The 26,005-nt window shown below is 38.8% G+C and overlaps 1 protein-coding gene across 2 annotated transcripts; it reads left to right on the top strand.

Annotated features, from left to right (window-relative positions):
* The first annotated feature begins 1,018 nt into the window (after positions 1 to 1,018).
* On the top strand, positions 1,019 to 10,067 carry LOC106164536 (uncharacterized). Of its 2 annotated transcripts, none has more exons than XM_013542480.2 (2): positions 1,019 to 1,458; positions 7,825 to 10,067. In XM_013542480.2, the coding sequence occupies exon 2, from the start codon at positions 8,433 to 8,435 to the stop codon at positions 9,657 to 9,659; it is 1,227 nt and encodes a 408-aa protein (XP_013397934.2). In that variant the 5' UTR covers positions 1,019 to 1,458; positions 7,825 to 8,432; the 3' UTR covers positions 9,660 to 10,067. The 2 variants fall into 2 exon arrangements, with proteins under 2 accessions (XP_013397934.2, XP_013397935.2); XM_013542481.2 differs by lacking the exon at positions 1,019 to 1,458 and adding an exon at positions 7,435 to 7,707.
* Positions 10,068 to 26,005: the final 15,938 nt, after the last annotated feature.

Below are 26,005 nucleotides of genomic sequence, written 5' to 3'. Positions count from 1 at the left end.
GTTTTCTTATTTCCTACAATAAAGAAACACTCTGCGTACGCAAACATTGCTTTCACAAAATTCAAAGCTACCATAGCGGCTAAAATACATTGTTAGATGCAGTGACGCAAAATGAAATAACTACTGGGGGATTTCATTGCCGTCGTGAACAAAACCTTTCCGCGCAACCAAGGCAAGCAAAAACACACATTAAAAAAATTTAAAGAAAAATAAAAAAAACAACAGAAGTCGAATCATTTTTTATACTCCCAACCGAACCATTGTTGCATAACTCGAGGATCATTGCAAGCCTTTTTCAATGCACTAATATGTGTGTTTTCCTGTTTTTCGGACGTTGCTATGACAACCGATGTTAGTTTTGAAGTGGTGTGCCCTGAGGGAACGTACGGATATTAATTGCATATTTTGACGTAATCGGAAAATATTTTGCCCCTTTATTATAACAAATTGACTGGTCGGGTATACCACAAGCATGGTGTTGTGGGTTTTTAGAATGGCGTTGTTATGTGATTCTTTATTAAAGATATTTTTTTACCTTTTTGGTTTTTGAAATAAGGACAAAGAAAAGGCGTGCCTTATTTCTGTGAACAAGAGTATCAGATGTAATTTTTAACGCGCTTGCGTGCACGCACACGCACCGACACACATGCAAATACACACATACACCCCCCCCACACACACACACACTAGCTTAATGACATCACGTCATCTTATAATCGAAGCAGCGCTCTCCCTCCTGCCCCCCTCCCCCCCCCCCCATTCGCACACACCACAATCTTCTCACTCCATCTATAACACCTTATTTAATAATGTCACTCATAGCCCTACATTGTCATTTACTTAGTGTCAGAAACCCGGCCGAGCGTAGCAGCGCTGCCTTCTTAATGCAGGTTTAATCGTCCTCGTATTTGCACAGTTCAAAGCTAATATTTAATATGAATTAGAAAGGCAATACACAGTCATGATAATGGGGCCTGCCATTCAAGTGCCCTGCTAAACAGCAAAAGGTCCCTTTGAAAGCGCTATTCATTGGAGCGAAAAGGAGTATTACCAATATTTATAAATTTTATCAGGGTTATGAATTTACAAGCGACAAAAGTCCACTCGGTTGTGAAAGGCACGTTTTTGTAACGCCAAAAACAGAGAGAGGGAAAACATTTTCTGAAGGAAAGATAAATTTATTTTACCCGACTGAATTATGCTAAACGTTCTGCGATTCTAAGCCTGGAGAAAAAGACAGGGTCAGGGACGCAGCGTTCTAGTTTTGTGACTTCTTCCTTATTACTCCTTAGGGAGAATCAGGCCGTCTTTTAGAACGAGAAGGATAACCTTCGACACGAGGTCGTCAGCGGCAGTTGACATTTCTTGACGGCATTCCCGTGCCGGTTAAAGCACTGTGACGCTGGAACAGCTAGGGAAACTTAATCAGGAGGTCGGTGTGAAGTGACAGAGCGACAGGTAGGTTAAAACAGCCTTTACTGGTAATTTGTTGTAACATACCTGGTTAGAAATCGTTGAAATAAGTTTAGTTCAGGGCGAGGGAAATATGGTGTGAATTAAACAGCATTTGGGGGTATACGTTACAGGGATTTGGTTAAAATGTTTATCTTGTTTTGGATCCTTTTTTGCTTTGCTTTTAAATTCTCTCTTTCTCTCTCTCTCTCTCTCTCTCTCTCTCTCTCTCTCACACACACACACACACACACACACACACACACACACACACGAGTGTTAATCATTATTGACTGCTGTAAATGAACTTAGCCATAAAACATGCAACGCAAACATGTATAAGATTATTCAAGGAAGAACACGTGGTTACCAGGATGTGTTTTTAACAAGATGATTAAAGGTGCAATAACGCGACGACAAAGAGCAACGTGTAGAATATCAATGAACGTTTAGCAATACATAGCGTATCATGACTTACATAATATAACAGAACATAATATGACATAACGTAACGTAATGTAACGTAACGTAACGAAATGTAGCGTAACATAGCGTAACATAACATTTCGTAACGTAGTGTAACGTAACTGCAGTAGTGCACAATAGCGTTATGAAATAGATAGTACAGTGCGAAAAAGACGTACATGCACGCTCAAATTCCTGAGGATAAAATACTTCGGATTAGTCCTAAACATCCTCCCAAACAGCGAGATTATGCACGTCCCTGTGGTCTTTGAGGTCAATAGTAACATAAGTATTGGTGGATTCAGGAAATGGCAAACCCCCCCCCCCCTCTTTTTTGATGGGGAGGAGGGAGCAGCCCTCTCACAAGCAGGACTTGGGGTCCTACCTTCCTGTTACTTTGTAAATCATCTAATTATAGCACCAGATATGCTTTCATATATTTTTTCAAAATTCAGTCAACGCTTGACTACACTGGGGAAGAAAGGCGTAATTTATTCAGGAAATAACATGATATTTCAACAATGGACAGTTTCACTTTAGAATAGTGCTTTTTTTCTGTTATTATTTTCTATGCAGTCTGAGACCCAGCACATGCTATACCGTGTTCATGCAGCAGCCGAGTGCTGGCAAAACCGATCTAGACGGCGGTTACCGTGGCAACGGGCCAGGTAAATACCAAGCGTTTGTTTTGTACACAGCAAAGCGGATTACAAAATGGGATTTGTGCGAGCTAACGGGTTTATCAAAGGTGGCGTTGGCATGGCAACGAGCAAATCAAAGTCTGGCCATGGATTTCAATGTGAGCCGTTAAATAGGATTATTAAGACAAAGGATACAGCTTGTAGAATGATAAACGTAAATAAGATTTCAAAGTAAACAAGAGAGCTAGAGCACAGTACAAAGTGAAAATATTCAAGGCGAGCTGTTACACGTTAACAAGATTCGTGCTTTGTATACTAATAACCCCCTTTGAAGTTTTAATAGATTTAATATCATATGCTTTATAAGTTGCGGTTTCCTGAATACCCCCCCTTCCCTCACCCCACCCCACCCCTCAAGAGAAAGAGAGAGAGAGAGAGAGAAAGAGAGAGAGAATTAAACATGAGTGACAGACATGAAGCTGTTTCAACTTCCCTGTTGGTGTGACGACCCTTACAAAATCACCCCGAGATTCACAGATTAATAAAATCTCTCCTCAACACGCCTCTGTCATTCCCAGCACCTTGACTCTCAGGGGTAACCAAAATGTCACATCTATAATTCCAGCAAACACAGAACGTTTTATAACGTTGTCATAACTTTACCATGACGTTTTTATTGGTTATATAAACGTTATGGTAATGTTATAATAACGTTCTGTGATTGTCGTGGTTAGCTTGACTCAGGGAGAAGCGGTGAGTTCCCAGTAATCTTTGAATCTCAGGGTTCTATGACTGAAAACACCGTGTCTCTCCACATAAACCTGAGTATCACAGGTTACTGGGAGCTGACTCAGTGAAGGGGCATGTGGATGACGATGGACGTGGTGAATACTCTCATCAGAAACTCAGGGTGCTTCACATAAAATAGATGTTTTGACTCCTAGCTAATGAAAACACGGCAATCATTTATACAGTAGTACTCAAATAAGGGATATCTTTTTCATATTTTTATCTGTTCTTTCTTTCTTTCTTTCTTTCTTTCTTTCGCTCTCTCTCTCTCTCTCTTTTTCTTGTTTTGGAGAAAGTTGGGGATGTGGATGGGAGAGGGATGGTGGGTAAAGGGGTGGGGAGGGGGGAGTCTCCTTCCCCCGTTCTCAGGAGAACGCTACTACAGACACAGCTTGGAGAAGGTGTACTAAACCTACCACTGTCTATAATGTGGTGCTGTTCTTCGTTCAATCACCAGATATCATGCGTTCGTGCGGTGCATATCGACCTTAACTGTAGTCAGAGGTCAGCTTGAATGAAAAAAAAATTCTACCTTGTCAGGTGCTGAGTGAATTACACTGAATGTCCTCATGTTTAGTCAGACGTCAGTCTGAACCCTTAAAAAAAAGAAAGAAAGAAAAAAAAAAGAAAACAAAGCACAGATGTCTATCTTATCGGTTGGTTCATTCCTAATTGGGGAATCAAATACAATTATGTCATACTCTACCGCATTTCCACAGTAGCTGTAGTTACGATCATAACTGTATCCATTACTGTTTTATGTTGAACACCTGACTCATTTACGACACTGACACTGAAGTCGTGTTTGTTGGTTGCTAAAGAAAACACACGATAATTGTGAGCCCTGTGGAGAAAATCACCCCAAATTGCTACAATCTCTCGTGACATTGAACAATAAGCGGGCCTATTTTTTAAGGATATCGAGTGCAGGGGTTTTAAGTAATTATTACATTTAAAAATACCCGTGTTAGTGTCTTTTATTAAAATTTAAAGTGTCTTTTATTTAAATTGGTTTTAATTGGATTCTATTTTTTAAAATATTAAAACAAATTAAATTAATTTATCAAATTTTATTATTTTCATCCCGTCCTGTATTACAGCAAGCTTTGTGCAAAAATCACCCCAAATTGCAATAATTCCTCGTGACACCGATTTACAGATATATGCGAGTCGTCTTCAAAAGTTATCAGTTCCGCCATGCATGAGTTCTAAAGTCATTATATGACAAAATGCCCGTAAACAGTTGGTGTCGTCTTTCTGTCTGTCAGGTATTTTATATAATTGTATTATTTTTGTTCCGCCTTCTATATCTATAATAAACACGTTCTTGCAACATCAGTTCCGCTGAGTTATGAAGAATAATTATGTGTCGAAATACACAGAACGCGTAGATGTGGTTGACTGTTTTCTTTGTCCAGCCAACTATTTATAGCTTTCTTTCTTAACTTATATCTTTATTTTTGAGAAAGAAAAAATTACCATTATTAAACGAACGCAACAGATTTTTTCATAAGAAGGGCGAAAAACATCACGATAACTTGAACATACGCAATGCCCTTTTTGTTATGAGATGGCGTTCTTCTCTCGCTCTCTCCCTTGCTCGCTTTCCTTTATTATCATCAATATCATTATCATCTTCACCATCATGCTTCTCTCTCTCTCTCTCTTCGTTACTTTCCGCAAACCACACCCTTGAAACCTAGATAATTTCCATTAAACACACTCGCAACCGATAAATAAGATATTTTGCCGAATCATCCCACTAACCCCAAGGGGATAAAACCCAAACATGAGGCTTAACATTCTATCACGATCGACGTAGTATCAACACGACCGAGCCGTTCGGTAGATTAAGTATACTTACGCAACGAACGCTTTGACGTTAAAGTGATATATTCCCTCTAATTCCACATTGGTAAGCCATTAAAATACGCCCCAAAGAGAAGCGTTGTCCCGGTGTCATAATGATCGAAATTAAAGGTCAATTCCAAAGTAGACGGACTTATCTTCCCTCTCTTCTCTTCAAGTGTGTCATTTAGAAAAAAAAAATGTTTGAGTGTCATGGAGGGGTTAGATAAGGTGTGATGGGATGTGATGGGATGACTTAAGAACTTATGAGTTTTCTTACCGAGAGAGAGAGAGAGAGAGAGAGAGGTTAGAAGTAGAGTCATTCCTATTTAACCACAATGTTTTAACACAAAGGGTCATATTGCCAAGTGGCACTTTACATAAAGTTCAGACAAAATGGCTTTAGAATTGTGCAGGCGGTTGTGAAAATACACTGAAATGATTGAGAATGAAGTTAGGCCTTTGTTCGTCCTTACGCACGTGGGTAGTGGTTAGTTCTGGTATTCTGTTTATGTTTGTAGTAAAACGTGTTACCCAAACAGAGATAAACATATGACTAATTCCTCTTTCTTATGGTCAATTATTAATTCTGTTACGTGGTCTGAATTTTGTACTTTTACGGGGGCGGATCCAGAGATACTTTCTGACAGTCTTCGCAACTATCTTTGTTAATCCATTCTCCATTTTTGACCGTCTTCCGACAGAAAAATTAGATGACTTTCAATGTAAATTTGAAAAATTCTGACTGTCTTCCGGAAGAAGACAGCCTCATCCGCCCCTGCTTTTATATGACTAGCAATTTCGGCTTTCAATCTAAATGTATTAAATAAAACCGCAGTCAGATATCGTTCTACTGAACATAAGATGGAAAAGCATAGCTTTTTGTGAAAGAAAACTATGCTGCTTAAAAAGCTAGATATTACATAGAAAATTGTAATAAAATATCCCAAACGCCCTCTTTTTGACATTGAAATACGACACCAAACGTGCTGAATCTTTCCATAAAGCAAACACAAAGGAAAACTTATATTCGCTACGTGATAAAAATCCCAACATTTTTCACTCTCACTTCATTCTGTTTATGTTTCAACTTGTTAACAGCGTGGGATTTCACTTAAACATGGAGGAGTGAATTATTGCCTGTTCATAATTCACGACCAAGTCGCGCTCAGTTTGATTTAGCTAAAATATTTCAGCTCTGATTTCTGAATGTGGACGTTTGAACCCCCACTCTGTAATTATTGAATTGAGCGGACGAAGAACAGAGAGAGACTTACATGTATGACAGTTTATAACAAAACGGGGATCTTAATCAAGTCAAATCTAAGATCTGGAGTTAGAACTGATCGAGTTTTGTCAAGATCGGCCGAACATATGCTTTCAGTGCTTCTGTTTCCGTTTTTCATTTATGATTTATGTTGATACAGGTGTCAATATCTTAACTCTGCCATTGCGTAGACATGATTGCGCAACGCCAATACGTTGTCATAATCTTTCATATTGGTTTTTCTTTTCATAAAAAAGTCGATTGATAGGGTACAATCTAAAAGTAAATAATTGAAGACCAAATTTGATCTTTTAATTATGTGACGTTGTGATATAGGCCTAACAAAATTACAAAATTGACATTTTGAAATGTGTCGACTATTGGCTTGGAATTTACATGATTTTTTATCTTTTTCCGAAGGAAATTGAGAAATTAACAAAATTATTTGTAACCATCAAATTTGTGAAGTAGGGGCACTGCAGAGAAGCTTTTTGAACGCAAAAACTAATCGAATATTTGATGTTTTGGTACTGAGAAATAAAGCCAAAAACTACTCGCATACAGAAGCGTTTGCGATGAAATGATTTACAATATTTTAGGTCAAGCTTAAATAATGGGCACACCAATATAACAATACATCATTGTTAACATTGGTCAATCACCCGGTTTCCACCAAACATGTTTTATTTCAAAATCAAGGAACCTCTTGAAAAAAAAAACCTCAACGGGCCTTCAATCAGCGGACTCTTTTTTATTGAATTTCAACTCTTAATCCCAGCTCTGAGCCGGCGTAATGCCCACTTAGCACGTATCTAAGACTAGCCTTTTCATGACTGAAGTCGTGAAATATTTATAGAGGTATTTGTCAACGATAACACGGCCCATTTAAATTGAAAGGAAAGCTTTCAGAAGGTGAAGAGGGAAATAATCGATATCGTTTGGTCCCGTCTTGCACGAGGTCAAGGTAGACAGACGACACTTTTCCAAATGCTGAGTTTAATGGGAGAATATTATACCAAAGTGTAATTCGAGTCTACGGACATCCTTTCTCACGATGTGACAATTATCTTCCTTCCAAAAGGAAATCCCTTACATGAGTTGTTTTCAAGAGAGTAACGATCGTCTGCCCATACGCGCTGACGTCACGCCGTGTTGCCATCCTCTCTTCGATCTCTCTTCCAGTCGCGACACACACGGCGGCATAGAAACTACTAGCTTAGAGCCGGAAGCGTTATAGAACGCATGGTAATACTCAAACATCCGATCAGAAATATTTACCTTTTACAAAAGCTCGTGAGAATTTCTAATGCAAGATAACACGCATCTGGGTGTTTTTTAATCACCATCTCGAATTTTTTTCAGAGCCTGTGAAGCGAAGAGAGGAAGAACGCTCTCTCGCCCGTCCGCTTCATTGCTACTGGTAGGACCGAGCAAACAGCTGACTTATTATCGTCAATCCAGGCTAGTTACACAAACTCATAGCCGGCTCATTGATAACGGCGATACAGTTTACTAACTGGCAAAGTTGAGACAACACCGGTGACATTGTCAGTTGGAAACAGAAGCGATTTTTGCTTGGGGACGTTTTCGACATCCTCTCTGCAAAAACGGGAGCTTTTGCTTTAGGATATTTACATCGGTACGAAAGCACACTCGCCACTGTGTGTGCGGAACCAAAAAGGCAAGAATTCATTCAACAAAATGTAATTATCCGGGAATGATGTCACCTGTTCATTAAATTTCTGAAACCGCCGAGACAGGAATTAATAGCAACAACAAAATGGAACCTGGATTTAATATATACATACAGTGCTGTTCACAGCTAATACTTGACATCTTACGGAAAGAAAGACATTTTTATTTAAACCTAAAATGAACGAAGCGAGGATTAACAAGTCGTGATTTTAAAAAAAATATCAAAATCAAAATCATCGAAGAGAAACGCACATACATTCTTGCTAGGGGGTACGATGCGAAACTCTGAGACGGACAAATTACGCACAGAAACGCGTACACCTCACACGGCTCGTTCAGCGTCCTCCTTCAGCGGCAGCCGGCAGAGCGCGTCATCGGGGGAGCAGCAATCAGCAAGACTTCGAACGCACAGTGGATCGCCAGTTAAAACTGATATTCAGCATGATCTCAGCGACAGACGTTTGAGTGCACCCGAACTCCCACCGATCATGGGAGGCCCTAAGTCCCCAACTCCAGGGTACGTCAACGGCGGAACGCCGCTGTCGACGCCACGTTCTTCTGACGGGACGTCACCTGTGCCGCTTTTCAATGGAAACAATGGCGGCGCCGTGAGTTACCCTGTCATTAAAAGAAAACACAAACCTGAAAGAATTTCTCTTAACTCTCCAGTCGATGTGCAGTTACGTACGTCTAAGTCGCCCATGCTTGTAGACAGTAACACGTCGCCTGAATCGACAACAAACGGTGTACGGCACCCTCAGCTGAGCCCCGGCTCAATGTCCTCAGGGTATGACAGTCCCAGGAGCGCCCTGCCCCCAACCCCCAAGTCCCCGGGACATCGCCAGTTACCCCTCTCTACGGAGCTGAGGTTGGCAAGAACAAAGTCATGGTGTCCGGGAAATGACAATGGCGGCCTTGCGTCGCCAAAACTTGAAACGCTGTTTGAGAAGCAGTTGTTGTCTAGTCAGAATGAAATTTCTAAAAGTGGTATTAATATGAAAGTACGTTTACCGAGGGGTGGCGCAAAGCCACCTATCCCCGGAATGAGGAGAAATTACACCCAAACCGACCTGAAAGGGACCACCAGATCGGACCTGAAAGGGATGTCTAGGACCCAATCAGAACCTTTCATAAGTGATATGAACAAAAATCGTAAGCTCAAAATCTCACAAAGTGCCAAAAAGTCAGACAACAAGAAAACCAACCACGTGAAAGTTAAAACGAACGGAAAGGCGAACCCTACCAATTCCAATTCTTCTAAATCATCCAGTTTAAGTCAGGAACGCTTGTACATGAGGGACGTCTTAAGCAGACATCCGAACTCAAAGGCAGACGACAGCGCGCAAGGGGATAGCGCGGGAGAGGAAGGGGAACAAGATGAACGCATAATTCAGTGGTTGCTAGGGGTGGAAAGTGCTGAACATCCACCGGAACCTGTTATTATTGACGAGGAACCGAGTCAAACTGACACCGCTATACACATCGTGTACCAGGGGGATTGAAAATAAATTCTCCTCGCAGGAATAGCTAAGCAGTTCTGGATATACAGGCTATGAGCCAACTACGGGGACAGTTATTCCAAATCTGGAATAAATCCACCAAGAAATATTTTTTGATTGATTTTTTTGTTTGTTTTACGAAAGCCATCTTTTACACAAGTGATTTAGATACAAAATATGGAGTGAATCTTCAGTGACATATTTCCAGATAAACTTTAAAAGGCACATTTTGGCACGGGAACTCTATGATTTTCTTCACTAATGACTTCATTAATAACCCCCTTGTCCACTGTGAATCAGTTGAGCTTAGTGTGATATTGACTTTGGAGTTGCTCTAATATACCAGACCCGTACCCATAGATTGTACTACTAGAGTACAGTTCAACCGGACCTCCCCCCCCCCCCCCCCCCCCCCCCCCCCCCCCCCCCCCCCCCCCCCCGTCCCAGGATAACCGCATCAGCAAATATCTAGTGAAATATCCGACGAGACAATTGTACTCATCAGACACTGCCTAGACTTAAGCTGTCATGTGTTATCAAAACTACGGACATAATTGAGTTTTGACATCAGTCCTAATGGTTTTATGTACGACCTTTTTATAGTCAAGGTTCCACTTGGGATCAATAGAGATTGAAAGGAATTGTTGTTTCACTGTAGATTGGACACAAAACAACATCGATTATTTCCAACGTCCGTCAATTCCGCATACGATGGCTTTGTTACAATCCTTTTCTACATCGCGGACAAGACACAAACAGTGATGAAAACCTGATAATCAACATATTACAGACATTGAACGTCAATGCTCGGAACAGGGTTTGGCATTTTCTTAAGGATTATTCGTGAAAGGGACAAATCTATTTCGATTTTGGAATTTTAGCAAGAAACGGAGAAGTGTAGATCTAGATTCTAAGGTGCCATCCCATAATGATACAATATTAACGCCTCCATTATGGGGATAGCTTAACTACATATGTCTGACTGACTTGAGACAGCCTTAACTCACGACATTTAAAATGCCTGACAGTCGTCTCAATTCATAGCATTGATGGATTATTTTCTGAAAGGGTATATACATTGAACGCTCACTAGCAGACAAAATCAATGTGAAATGCCATATTCATTAAACGATAGCATGCATATATAGGGGTTATGTATATTATATGAACTTGGGACACTGATATCCTTATCGTATCACAACGATGGGTTTTTAGTGCGACTTTGGTAAGGTTCACTGTCTTCTTTTATACAGAAGTAAAACGCCAGCTTCTGGTTTTGTGTGGAAGCTTTAACTTTGAAGCAGAAGGTGCTTATGTATTTTGTTTATCTGTGATGGGTTTTGTTACCTTGACGGCGTGATTCAACATGCCACAGCGCAGCTTTCGACATGTTTGGGCGAAACCCTCCCCCTCCACCAACCCCAGTAGCTCTGCCTGACTCTAGCCCCCTCCGCCTTTTACTTCCTTACTATCTTAAGTACGTGCGCAAGGGCGTACTTCATCACGCATGCACGAAAGCACACACACACACACACACACTTACAAACACGCACACATACAAACCAACACACGCACGCACTGCATCTAAAGCACTCACAGCCCATTGTATCAATCATCTCATCCAAAACAGTTTTGAACCACTACAGTTCTACTCTGCGTTCTATTCTCCTTGTGTTACACCATTATGGGCATCTCTTAGTGCAATTCACTTAAAGAAATATGCAGCTTTTATTCCATTTAACCCCCAGCATAGAGAAGCTGTGAAAAATAAGGTAAAAGCCAGTCATTACAAGCTGCTGACTAGAGTTACATGATATAATTTAATTTAAAAGGCTCCGGGATTTCTTTAGAAAAAAAAATAGAGCTGCGTTTTTTGCTGGTAGTTTTTATGCTGACATCAGGCAATTTTGATATGTATAACAGCAAGCGTGCGATTAGATAAGACTTCCAGATTGAAAGGCGGGAGGGTAGTGTGGGATTTAGAGAAGGATTAAAGAGATCCAAGTTAGTGAAAAAAGCTACACAAGAGCTCTCAGTTAGGCAGGCTTTTTTTCTAGTTTTTTTAATTTGGTTGGGGGGGGGGGGCGTTAGACAAACCTTGTTTTAAGTTTTAAGTAGAAGGTCCTCTCTTTGTCCTGCTTTCTTCCTGAAAGTGAGCATAATTAAAATCACTTTAGTCTGATTAGATCAGTAATAAGAACGGGGGAGGGGATATATTTTTTTTTTAATAGTTATTTTGAAAAATGGGATTCCTTTCCTGTTTTTAAAAATATTATTATTATTATTATTATTATTATATAAAGGAGAAATATCTGAGACAGCCAGCCTGTCAATGAGTGCGCCTGCAGTGCAGGAGAACTGGCGAAAATTGAGGACAAAAATGAGCAGATCTGTGATAAGACGAAGTTCTAATTCTACACTCTGAATAGCCGGGGTATCACCGTGTCAACACCACGCCACAACCAATACGCCACGAAACAAAGAGACTTCGTTTACTTTTACTGGAGATAAATCCGCGCCTGAGAACAGCCGACGTTTGCCAACCTTATAGATATGTCATTTGTATCAATTTGGTGTGAATGGCTGGTATTTGATATTAGACAGCGTGTAGGGTTTGGTACATGTATGATGCATTGACTTTAGACAATTTTGAGCGTCCCTGTTAATGAAAAATTTGACTCGCAGCAAAACTGCCGTTTTTTAGCTTACAGATGATAAGGGCATTGATGAACACTATTCTGTGCGAATTGTTGCAGCGTTTTAACTGAAAATTGAACTTTTTGTTTATTTTGTATTTCTTAGTACCATCTGTAGCCTATAGAATTTCTTTACAGCAAATACCGATAACGGTTATTGAATTTGATTGATTTTTTTTCAGTTATTCACTGTCCCATTTCCTTTAATGTGTCAGTGAAACGTTTGTTGTTAAGAATGCTTGAACAGCCATTTTGAAAAATTTTTCATTAACATTTTGAATGTTTGTTTTACTAATCTGGGTTTTCCCCAAAAGACACCTGAATGTGACCAACAGGGAATAAACAAATAGATAAAAATATATTTTTTGCAATTGAAAAATAATAAAGACATAACATTTTAAGCTTACATTGATATTTTGTTGAATATTCAAATATAGGCGGTAAACAGCTGAAAGACAAGTTTTTTTTAATGGCCCTGACCCCTGCCTTGAGTAGTACTGGCAAAGTAACAAAACCTCCACCGCCAGAAAAATCCACCCAATTAAAAAAGTAAATGATCTGTTTGCTATTTTTATCTTTCATTTGTTTTCATTTAATCAGATGGTAAACACCACAAATACAAATTCAGAGATATCTAAACGGTAGTAGTCAACAAGTGTGTGAAGCAGAAGGAATAAGCTAAAATGTCATCTTATGCGTAAGAATAGCAAAGAAATTAGATTCACAGTGCGTCAATTAAGGTATGACTTGGCAAATAATGAGCCAAAACGATTTCAAGTATTAAACACGCGCCTTTCATGCTGAAAGCACGCCGCGTCCGAGTGCTATTTAAAAACTCTCGAGGTTTGCGTACAGTCCTTGAGAGGGTCACTACGACCCCCTGTGCCGCGCCTCCACTCCACACAAGAGCCTCGTTATCACACCCAGTTGTATGTAAGAGTAGTGTTACATCATACACTGGTTACGAGGCTTTATAGTGGCGGCTTTAGCCATGTCCCCAAGTAATCTATTTTCTCAGGTGTTTAAGTGGATGCCAAACTGAAATCATTTAAGGGTCGGTCAGGAAAGTATCTACAACGGAGTTAATTTGACGCGATTATTTTCAACTTTGGCCAGACAGGGCTTACCCCTATCTACACTTTAAGATAAGGGAGATCTTCCGGTCATCAAAAATACACCATTCATTCTATTTATCAATTTTCTCTAATTATTGCAAAACTGTGAGACACTTTTCAGAAATTAATTTTTTTAGGACAGAGTTTGGATAAAAACGCCACTAACAAATAGAGAGAAATTGATTTTCTAACAGAAACATACCCTCAGCCAGGGCCACAGAGAGTTTTTTTCATAAGATATTCACAGAAATCTCCCTGACTCAACACTGGCTGTTCTGTGAGGATATTAGCTCAATATACGTAATCCTCTGATAGACGGTAGCTGAAGCAAGCAACGAACATCGTTTAAGAATCTATTCGACTGGGAAGTTATTGGTTTGACGTATAAAATGCCCATAGAAAAAAGAATCAAGGTCTCATGATAAAAGAAACAAATTCAGACGGAATTAGAACTTGGGGGCTATGTGTGTGCACGCGCGCTTGTGTGAGTGTGCGTGTGTGGAGGGGTAGGCGTGTGAGGTGTTTGCACGTGCGCGTGCATGCATGTGTGTGAAATCAGTGCTTTCGCCCCTCCCCCCGCCCCCTCCTGCATTTCGCTTACTCCACAACGTCTTGTCCGGACCAATTAACCAAGACGACCCAGTACCGTTCGAGGCCAATAAACCACGGATAATCACAGTCACCGCGCTATTCAATAACCCAGCACCGTCCGGGATATTTACTTTATCAGAAATAAATGTTGGAACGATCCGGGCTCATTAAATATTAAATCTGGACGATAAGGAGACCCTTGGGTAGAGCAAACATTGTTGAAAACTACTCGATAACTGTCCGTAAGTAAAGTACGCCCTGTTGAGAGAGAGAGAGAGAGAGAGAGAGAGAGAGAGAGAGAAGGAGAGAGAAAGAAAGAATGTATGCGTGTGAGAAAGACTGGCTACGGGGCGGTGGGGAGGAAGGGGGGGAGGGTGCATGTAGATGAAGCTGAATTTCAAAAAGATTATTTGTATCCGTGGTCATCTTTCATCCAATTTTCTCTACAGCCATTTCTTACTTCGTCGTAATTTCGCCTTCATACTTCATAGCATTTCATTGCTTATACCGATCATAAACTAAGGTTAAACATGTTATCAGTTCTTAAATAATTCATAATAAATACTTTTCAAGATATGCATACTATTTAACACCGCCGCATCACAAATTAGTAAACACTGAACAAGGAAGCAATAAAAGAGAATTTTTGTTATGCGACCACTACGAAGTGTCAGCATTTATGACGTCATCCTTGGTATATGTTTACATTACAGTTACAGTTTTATAGTTTATATACAGCCGGGGTCTATAAGGTAATTATTTCTAATAAGGAAGTTTACAAACACCCAGGGTCGTATTTCAAAAGCAATGATCTATTGGCAGATTGTAAAGAGACCCCGAAATAAAGAGAACAGATTGGTGTTCCTTTTGGATTTTTGATATTTTTACAGTTCTGTTGAGAGAGAGAGAGAGAGAGAGAGAGAGAGAGAGAGAGAGAGAGAGAGAGAGAGTGAGGGGGGGGGGGGTGCAGTAAAAAAGCGGGGGCTGAAAAGAGATACTTCCTTACGCAATTAAATAATATTCTCTACGTGTAAAGAGCATATACATTGTATCAGTGGATTTAACCGTCTAGACACGAGATTTAAGATATCATTCAACAACAAACTTCAACAAATCAGTTTTGTTTTTAGTTTTCAAAAACCTTTTGAATGAGAGATCAAAAGTTCATGATGTAAAGCTTAAATCTTTTGAATCAAATCTGATAAAAACGATCTAAGTCGTTGAACCGGAAAGAACAAAGCTTACGTTTAAGTGTTGTCTCAACTCGTGGGTTACATGTGCTGTAACACCTCGCCTTACTAACATGAGGCATTTTGGAAGTTTTTATCACAGACAGAATATAGAAGATATAGCTAGGCTTATGATCTAAACTCAATCATATCCATCCCGATTGCAGCTGAGATAGAAATCAAGTCAACAGTTTATCGCCCCTAAAAGCCAAGACCTTTTCTGATGTGCCTCGCTTGTACACGTGGTTTGGCAGTCACAAAAGCGATTAATCTTACAAAAAACCCTGCCAAAAAGGTGACGTAAATTTGCTTCGTTTCAACTTTGATCCATCATACACATGTCTAAGATTCCAACTGGTACACTTGCACTATTCGGGCAAAGGGTTTGCGACTTCTTCGGAGTCCTTAGCGTGTACGTGATGGATCTTTCAGTTTGGCCTAAATTGGAGACTGGGGTCGCGGAAAGTTATCAGGGAGCTTCAAGTGGCCCGTCACTTTAAAATGTTTAATTAAGTAGAGTTGCAAGTTTCCTTATCGGGGGGAGGCGGGGTGGGGGCGGGGGTAATTGGGGGGGGGGGATTGGGGGTCAGTGGCGAAGACAAGGGCAAGGAAAAGGGGTCGGGGCGGGGATGGATTGGGCGTAACTTATACAGGGTTCCAACGATTGAACCAGAACAATTTCAAAAATAAATGAATATATAAACAAAACTGAAAAAAAAAAGAAGATAAATAGCTGAATAAATTAACAGATAGAATTGTGCAAAAGAAAAATGAAAATTGAATAACTGATTGTTCTTGAAATTATGACCAATGAATAGAACAAAGGAAGAAATTGCAGAACTTGGAAATAAAATATAGTACCTCCAACCCTGAAATTCCCTCCGACCAGGGAGGTATAAGATCCAGTATTATAACTATTGAAACATATGCCATTTATGAATCACGTGAACGTCACGTGCTGATCATTACAACGTATAGATATAGAATCACATTTGGGTGGATTGATATTTTATTTTCTGAATTCTGAGTTGAAGTATGTTATAAAAACGAAAATATATTCCTTCTTTAAAATATATTTCTTCTTTTTCAAACCAAGCAGTCAAGAAGGAAAGACAATTGGTTAAGACATTTCGCTGTTTGACACGTGTCTGGTGACGGTACGTCTCCATATACAACGCGTTTGTTTACAGTCTGTATCCTAGACATGCAAAGTAACACCCTGAAAAGCACAGATCCACTGTTGGCCATTATATATTCGTCGTAACCCTGAAAATCAGAGAGCAGACGGTGACTCCGCAGTGACAGTAGCATTGTAAATGTGTCTTCGCCAGCACCCCATTCTCAGGGAACTGTCAATAACACTTCCGCTATATCGTAAGCATGGGATATTGTGGTGTAATTATCTATCTTGCACAGTTACTGTATACTATATATATATATATATATATATATATATATATATATATATATATATATATATATATATATATATATATATATATATATATATATATTGCTCCTATTCTTTTTAAAAACGTCTTAGATAATAATAATAATAATAATACAATCATATTATATCATATTATACTAGGCACACTTTTATATAAATGTAGGCCTATGTATAGACCAGATATTTTGCATTAAGAAAGGGAATTATGAGACAAAACTTCAAATTGTACGTTACAATCCAACTGCTATGAGTTGTAAAGAATATACATATCATTACATATTTTACACACGTGTGCTCAAAACCGTCATTCTTGCTTAAGGGGGTCTAAAAACATCGGCAACGGTTCACTGCTTGACACGCCGGGCACATATGGCGTGATTCCGTTAACAATTTATACGGCTTCAAGTGGGGTATGTTCCTTTTGATTACGACACGTTTACCCCCTTGAGTGATGTCTGCATGTAGAGCAAAGACTAGACGTTATTGTTATTCAATCTTGTGTTTATTGTCCCGATTTCTGACAGGATTGGATTTAATTAGTTTGATTTCATTTCAAATCTTTCGATGACAGGTGTTTTTTTTTCTACCAAGGTCAATCCATAAGTTACTTATGAATTATGCCATCAACTTAGATGTGAGTGTAGGCTATTTGAGTTTGCAAGACAAGACTGTTTTTGTGTATTTTAATGAACTAAGGTTAGTTAAGGAGCTTGATTTCATTAAATTTTCATGTCACTTCCTTTTGATAATCGCCCAACACAGACGTAAAATCTTTTTGTTGACGTTCACATCCACGTAAAAACCAGTTGGTCTGGAAATAGGTCTTAAACGCATTATCGAACTGTCGGCCTGAGAACCGATAATTTTTCCTTATTAAAATATGAAACACTGTCAGACTGGTACATGTATATCTAAAATAAGGACGACCAGAATACAAGTAGGAGGTCTGGTTAATGCAATACAAACCAACATTCTAGGATAGTAAGTTCCATTAAAGTGCAATCTCATCAGCGGCGCTTTTTATATTTTAAACATAAACTTACCACTTTGGTCTGTATTACAGATACGTGTATTATCACGCGACAGTGTATACCGCTCCGTTCAACGAAAAAAAAAAAAAAAAAAAAAAGAGAAAAACACCGCGGTCTTCGCCATCAAGTAAAGCTTGGCTTAAAAATCTTTTGTGTATAGGCGACATATTCTTCAACTTGAAAAGAACACCGAAATAAATACCCTTGTAAAAGTCACTATGGCCAGGTCACATATCTCACTGCCTGAATAATGTGATGTAATTTAGGCTCATTTATCATTTTTTTCAGCTTAAAAAGACTTCCAACCGACAATCATACGCTATTAGCAGAAGACAAGCTTCACCCGTTTGCCTATAAAACCTTCTCGCTTGATCTTAGTATTATTGAAATCAATCTTACTTCAGAGCGAGCACATCGGACCTTAAAAAGTTGTTTTTATCATAACGTTAAATCGCTCCCTTAAAACTAAACGAGCTCAACGTTGTCAGTTTACGGGGTTCGCCAGTATTTCTTCTTCTCATTATAGTATTTTTCTATTCATCTCTTTATGTTAAATGCGCAATCGAGATGCACCGTAACAATACAAAAAGTCTTTTTAACTGAACTTTATCAACATTTTTCTAATGTGTTCAATGCACAATTTTTTTCGCCATAGTTTGCGGTGGGGGGGGGGGGGGGTGGAAGGGGGGTAGCTTATCCTTTGGGGTGTTTTTCGCAGCGCGATGCACCGCCGTTGAAATGCAAAGTACCCTTGCCGTCAAAAGTCCCAGCGAAAAAAGATACCGTTTTCTTTAGGACGCGCACTGCTTGGATATTCCAGGGATGTTTCGCGACAGACAAGCCAGCTTTGTCACACAGTCAATCAGTATAATCAGCATGGGATTTAGAAAAAGGATTCCCCTGATTTGCCTTGAATGGCCATTGCCGGGGGATTTCAACAAGGCCTAGAAAAACCCTGCGCGTGATATAAAATCGATTAAATGAAAGCATGATTGCAGTAATTGATAGCTGAGATTATAGTATTAGATAGTGCTGAGTGGAGATAAAGAAATCAATATTTACTGAAATGCTCATAATCAAAAGATCTGATTTACTAGTTCGATATTTTAATAGCCTGAATGAAAACAAAGTGTGTTTATTCTTGGGTTTTATTTTGTTTTACATTTTGTGTAGCGCTTTCTTTGATCTATTTTACCTTGTGCTATATAATATTTGTGAAGTTTATGGACTGATCCGATCTCATGTTGGCTTAGTAACCAGGGGGGAAACAAAGACAGATTAATCAGTTTTGAATGGTCACAAATGCCCATTTCAATAAATTAAAGTAATCATATTTCAATCAAATTTTGCACAATAAATAGTAGGCTAGTATAAAATAGGCCTACATAACACAAGGCCAACCAGGCATAAGGCTGGATATTAATTTCCGCTGTTTGAAAAACGAAACACCGGTAGCCAGAAGTTAGAGAGCCCCATGGGGATCATAGTAAGTCAACAGTCCCAAGATCCGTTCACACGGGCTCTTGCACATGTAGGTTAGACCTGTCACCTGATGAGCGATGCGAATGAGAATCTTCCGAGATAGCAGAAAGTCTCGCACTAAGCGAGATCTCGTAGAAATCGGAAGAGAGTGGCGTCAGAAATAATGGCAGATAAGATAGTGCGGCAACTAATAAACACTGACAGAATTTGTTTTTCTGTTTTTTCCCCAAAGTTCTTTCGCGAATTACAGTCTGTTGCACACAAGTAAGACTTCTCCACGTTATGCACGTCCCTTTTCATTGCTCTTTAAGATGACATCCCCGCGCAAGGAGTTTACCCTTATTGCTGAAAAAGGTAACTCCAATATACATAATATGAATATACGCGGATCTGGCCTTCAGGATTCCACCTTCGAGGCTTACACGTGTTACACGTACAAATGAATGGGAAGCGGAGTCTCTAACATGGGGGTCTCTGTGTCACGTTATACCGGTATTAACAGAGCACCCGTTCCCTCCCTGCCCGTGTGAACGCTTCTGTACACGAAATCGTGATCTGTACTGAACAAACCCAAGCCACAAATGACCTCATTATTGTCTCTCTGAAAATTAATTTTGCTCCCTTTTTTCCTGGCTGTTATCTTGTTATCAGATCCAGGGCCCCGTTCGTGTGTATATAGATACAGGCTGAATGGCTTACCTATCCCCTGGGAGTGGTTGACACGGCCTGGGAAAAGACGGCTGAGTGGGACACGTTAACAGATCTACAGATACACGAACACAGGGGAATTAGAAATTTCGCGGTCCAGCTTTCACAGTTGTTATCAGTATTCAGATCTTTTACCAATCCAGCACAGTAACAAGAACGGTGATAAAATGAAAAGATTTTCTTTATTATTGTTTTTATAATTATTTTTGCCTCCGCCAAGGAATGTATGTTTTCTTCTCTTTTTGTTTGTCTGTTTGTTTATCACTAAAAATCATGGACGGACATTTGATGAAATATTCAGGATAGCTCACAAGGGGGCTTTTTTAAAGGTGATTAGATTAAGGCGGGGAAGTAATTAATTAAAAATTGTTAGTTACTAGTTTATTATTTGTCTTGGCGAAGGTTGGTGTCCTCTGAGTGCTTTTCTTGTCATCATAAAATTATTATTCTTATTATTCTTATTATTATTGTTATTATTATTCAGATCAAGTAGATATCCAGGTTAAATTCCTTCGTATTAAAGAGATGCATTATATTGGGATACGCGTCTGTACAATTACCGTCACGTGGAGTCTTGTTAACTATGAATTATAAATAAATACCATACCCTCCCCGCCCCGGCAAAAACGAGGATCTGTTAACTTGAAATATCTATCTACATTTACAATTTCCCGTACATTGATTTTAATGTGTGTTTCATCAGCATCTACAAGAAATCGAATCATCCACGAATGCTTGAAAGTTATTTTGTGCTGTTTTTTTTTATTCTAAGTTTATCTAATTTTCTTCAACTATTCCGTCTACCGAGTAGGTTAATTCCTGGAGTCATTCATCTTAATTTCTCGCCGTGAAGTCATGTCGCGTTGGTTAAATAAATACGATGTTTGATTGGCACGTTTTATCAATATAATCTTAAATGGTAAAGGTTTTGTTTCATAACACAGTATTGATTTTTCTTTATGAAGTCACCAGTGCTATGAGCAAAATATATAGAAAAGCGGCCTAGTGCAAAGACTTGCGCAGATATTTTTGTTATACTACAACAATGTGTATTTTCTTGATATCGGAATCGATTTCTATCTTTGACAAAATAGACATTTTTTATAATTGATTTCCTCCATTTTTCAAAGGAAAGCAAGGACTGCATTCTAGGAGCTGAGAATGAAAGATGGTGATCATTTTCATCCACGCGTACGATAAAAATCGTTCAGTTGGCAGGGATATCTAAACGCTTTTATTAATTCTCTTATTGCAACTTTCAAATTCCTATTCATTTTTTTCACACAAGCAAAAATTATATCTAAATATTTCCAGGTTGTTTCTAAAACATGGAGCTTCTCTTTTCAAAGAATCGGCCTGTTTTTTTGCTTACTTCATTTAACGACTTTGCGGTCACCTGCACCTTATTAACATGATTATTGCAAAATCGACAGGTCATTCAGCCGTACTACATTTTTGGAGTTGAAACTAAGTAAACATCGATGAAGTAATTAAAAATTAGCCACTTCATTGATCAGCATTACTATTGATTGGCGCGTCTGTAAACAAGAACACGAAGCAATCGAATCCTGAATAGTGACCGCTAAATACTGGTCACTTGTAGCGTTTATATTTGTTAATTTTTATTCTGAATTTGTAAACGGCTTTCATTTTATCTATAATTATTGTAAAATGTTAATCAATTGAAAAGGGAATATTATTTAATAGAAAAAAGACAGATTACTTTCTACTGAAATTGAAAAATTTGTAGTCGCTTTTTTACTGGATTATAGTGTATAGTATTGTCATCAAGCCCGTTCATTATTATCAAATATTTAAACGTAAAACGGGCATCTGTTTTCGCGTTTTCACATATATTCATTCTCGTGTGTTGTAATTTCAAAACGACTTTCTGATCCTTATTTCTTTCCAGTTTAATTATACGGGGATTTTTTAGGATAGTGTGTAAAACAACTTTCTCATCCGAGGTTATAATATATGGTAGTTAAAAAAGGGTGAATATATTGGTATATATTGGTATCGTTTGCGCGATTGTTAGCGACGTCATACAAAGTCAAGGTTATCATGTTCTGGCCTTTAAGTTCGATTCTTTATCGACAGTCATTTAATCGTTTGTGGCACAGCTAATGGGTCGTGCGCCACAAAAAAAGAAATAAAAAATAATAAATGACATAAAATACAAAAAAAAAATGACGACGTCATTTACATCGACCTCATGCTAACCATCAAGAAAACGTGTCAAAGTAAAAAAAGGGACAATAATAAAAAAATGGTTTGGGTGCGAACAGTAGGCTACAAACGCCTTAACTGCAAATATTTTGCTATTTTCCCCATAATTAATAGCTGTTTTAATCACAAATTTTATAATCACTGCCCCTGCAAAATCGAAAGCACGCGTGTTTTTCTCACAATATTTGACATTTTTTACTTTGACTTTGCTAATTGTCGAACACCATCAGTGTTCTGCAGCTTGCTGTTGAACTCTCGCGTGTGTGTGTGTGTCCCGTGTGTGTGTGTGTGTGTGTGTGCGAGTGCGTGTGCGTGTGTGTGTGCGTGTGTGTGTGCGCGCGGTACACAGGATGGGAGGGGGGAGGGTTACCTGCCCCCTTTCAAACTCTAACAGGGTCAGATCATCAGGTAGACCCGTGTCAGTGCCAACTGGTTGACCAAAGTTCATGAATACTGGGAGGAGAAAGAGGGTACAAGGATGACACGATTTAACAAGGAATCTGGTTCTTGTTAGTAACCGTAAGAAATCAGTAGCCTTCACTCTACAGTACCCATTATACAATACCCTGTTGCGTAAACGATCTACCTTGAGGCACCGATAGTTAAGGATCGAAGTGCTCGCGTGCGTGGGTTTTGTTAACACAGCAAACGACCCCCGGCGTTTCTGTTTATCATGGGTACACATGTCGCGTCCTATTTTCTCACTGCTCGGGGTTATATGAGCTCAGTTTTTTTTTTTACTTGACTGGGATATCAATTAGACAGCTCTACTTTACATAGTTCCATAATGCCCACCCCTCCTAAAGTCTGTAAACTAAATATTTTTTTAAAAAACTTTTTAAAAACGTTCTTCTTCTAAATCATGTGCAAATCTGATAGGTAAAGCGACGATTTTCGTTTTCGTCCGTTATGTATTCATCAAATACTACTTTGATATGCAATATATTAACAACAATCCAGTTTTACCATTTTCGATGCTTTTTTTGCTAGTATCTATAATAATCTGAAGCTTTTCACCACATTCTGATTTATTTAATTCCGATTTATCAACAATTCAATCATAAACATACGTGTACCCAGTACTTTCCAAAGATATCAAATAATCAATTGCATACTTGAGGTTATTTATTGAGAAAGCGCCATTATACACCGTAGGGCAGCCAAATATGAAATCACCGATGTTTTTGCCTTCTTTAAACCAAACATTTATAAAGAAAGTATTTGATGTGATCCCCATTTAGCTTTGGAAGTAACCTCCTCTCAAAAAAAAAAAAAAAAAAAAAAAAAAAGTCAACATGCCCATTTCTGCAACTTTACAGTAAAAAATACTCAAAATTCCGAATCCGTATAGAAAACTGCTTTAAACAAATCATTGTTACCACTTCAATACTGTGGACACCAGACCTCTTAACCGCTGATGGTGAAACATGGCATAGCCTGGGGGGTATCTTGACCGTCACCTGAATCAGCCAGCGGTCAGCCATACAGGGGATCCATTACACCCCCTGACCATTTGAGACTGAAAGTCAACGCACGTGATTTTTTTATTGGTTTACTTCGTGGATTTTGTCTTTATTATAGATTAATGATGTAAATATGAAGTTTTTTATGTTGTAGACGAATTTTATATGTTCGGGGGTATGAGATGGTTATAATTAGGACGAAATAGATGGATGTGTGTGTGTGTGTATGTTTGTGTGTGAATGTGTGTGTGTGTACGCACGTATGTATATGTCTAGTTTTTTTCTAAGCTGAAGAGGAAGACAAATTATGTTAACAAAATACAGCTTTCGTGTTTTTAATAAATTCTACCGGCGTAAGGAATTAATTTACATGTATCAAATACTCATGGAAACGAAATCCAGAATAATCATGGCATATAACCAATTACAACCTACGCAGGAGTGTAAAACATAAAAAAGGCCTACTGAAAACATCTAAAATTCGGTTAAAAAATTACCAGAAGTTTGTCACAATATAAAAAGTGCACCGCACCTGGAACTTTTAAAAACCAATACAGAATTTCAAGTGGTACAGAAATAGTGTTACACTATGTCCGAAGACAATGAAAAGGTTCCTATTGAAAGCCGAACTAACTTTATTTTGCTGGTTTAAAGCTATTTTAATATTTGAGGGAACTCTTCAAGCCGTCTGGGTCAGCGAATACTTTCAAGTACCTTTGATAAAAACACGCACAATGCTTGTTTTATTTTGACGACGTAATCCTTTGGATAAATTGCACTATTTACCGACCATTTTAGGTTCGTTAAGAAACTCCTCGTGAACAGAGAACAAATAAATGCACATAAATAGAAGCTTCTTTTCTTTAGTAGAAATAAATTTGTGGCATGAGAGTAGATATTTAATTTCTTTCGAGCTGCGGAGTCGTAGTTAACAAAAATGCAAACGTCATTCTTACATTAGATAGTGTGTGTGTGTGTGTGTGTGTGTGTGTGTGTTTGTGTGTGCGAGCACATGCGCGTGTGTTGAGCTCACACATATGCATTCATATGGCATTATTGTAGGAGTTATGTGTGTGCATATTGGGCCTTCTTGTACCCATGCACTTTGACGAATATTTCATAAATCTGTTTCATATTTAGATCAATAAGTAATCATATCAATTAAAAAAATAAGAGCTCAAATTAAGACCATGTCTATTCTTGAAATGTTCAAATTCCGTCATAGTTTTACCTACATTTCATCCCTAGTATGCCTATCTTGGTCGTAAAATCTGTTTTTACAAATCACCAAAAACATAATAGGTCGTCGCCTTTTCTGTTAATCTCGTTTTTCATCTTATATTGTACTGAATTAGTCACAATTGATAAACCAGCTGCTGCATTCGCGTAATATCATTTGTGTTGCTACTGTTGTACATTGCGGCGGCTAAACTAACGCAATCGATTGGCAAAGTAGCTCGCACTCGAAAAGGAGCAGTGTAATTTCGCAGGTGGTTTTTATTGTTTTGACGTTTAAAAACACCCAACGGGGCTTGGCTTATATCTACCTATATGAACACATTTCATTGTGTGTACTTTACTCTCCGAATGTAAACAAAAATCTTTACGGCCGCAAGGGGATGGCGTTATTTGATCTAGTCCTGGTTGAGTTGTCGCCTCCGGAGCAGGATGTTATGGGTTCGTACCCACGGCCCGTGTGTCAGGAATGGTATTCAGCTAGGGAACCGTAGTCCGTTCCCCATAACATTTTAAAGGTGATATTCGTACCATATACTAACCCCAATACTCTGACTATCCCTAACCTGTACTTAGTATATATATGGGACCCCGGACTTCCATTCCGAGGACTACCATTCCTGTCACTCCGGATCGTACCAAACACTAATATAACAATTAATGGTTTGCACTGTCCCCTCGCTAAACTAGCTGAATATAGAGGGATGAAGCAGGGAGAAGAGAAAAGACTGAACGATGCGTAATGTTAGTAATTGACAGCTATGATTGAATAAGGAGTGGGGAGTGTTTTGTAGAGTAACTGAGTTGTTTGACATGCTCTTATGATACTTACACAACTGTGTGTAATGTAAACGAAAGAAGGCCGCTGGAAATTGCAGAGATAGGTAGAGATAGAAATGGTAAGAAAGCGGCGCGGGAACCAACTGGAAAGTAGCTAATAAATAACATGAAAGATTACAACAGAGTTGTGTATACTACACACACTGGAGAATAGAAGTGTCACCCCCTGAATCAGAGTAATCAAAGTTATAATGCCTGGTCTACTTATAATGTGACTAATGAGTATAAAACCGCTGTACCATGTAATTGTATTGTTGGTCTTTTTGTGAAATTTGATGT

Source organism: Lingula anatina, chromosome 8 (assembly GCF_051362555.1).
Source record: "Lingula anatina isolate TDL-2025a chromosome 8, LinAna3.0, whole genome shotgun sequence".
Classification (NCBI taxonomy): domain Eukaryota; kingdom Metazoa; phylum Brachiopoda; class Lingulata; order Lingulida; family Lingulidae; genus Lingula; species Lingula anatina.
Note: the sequence above shows the minus strand (reverse complement) of the source record. Positions and strands in the feature narration are given on the sequence as shown.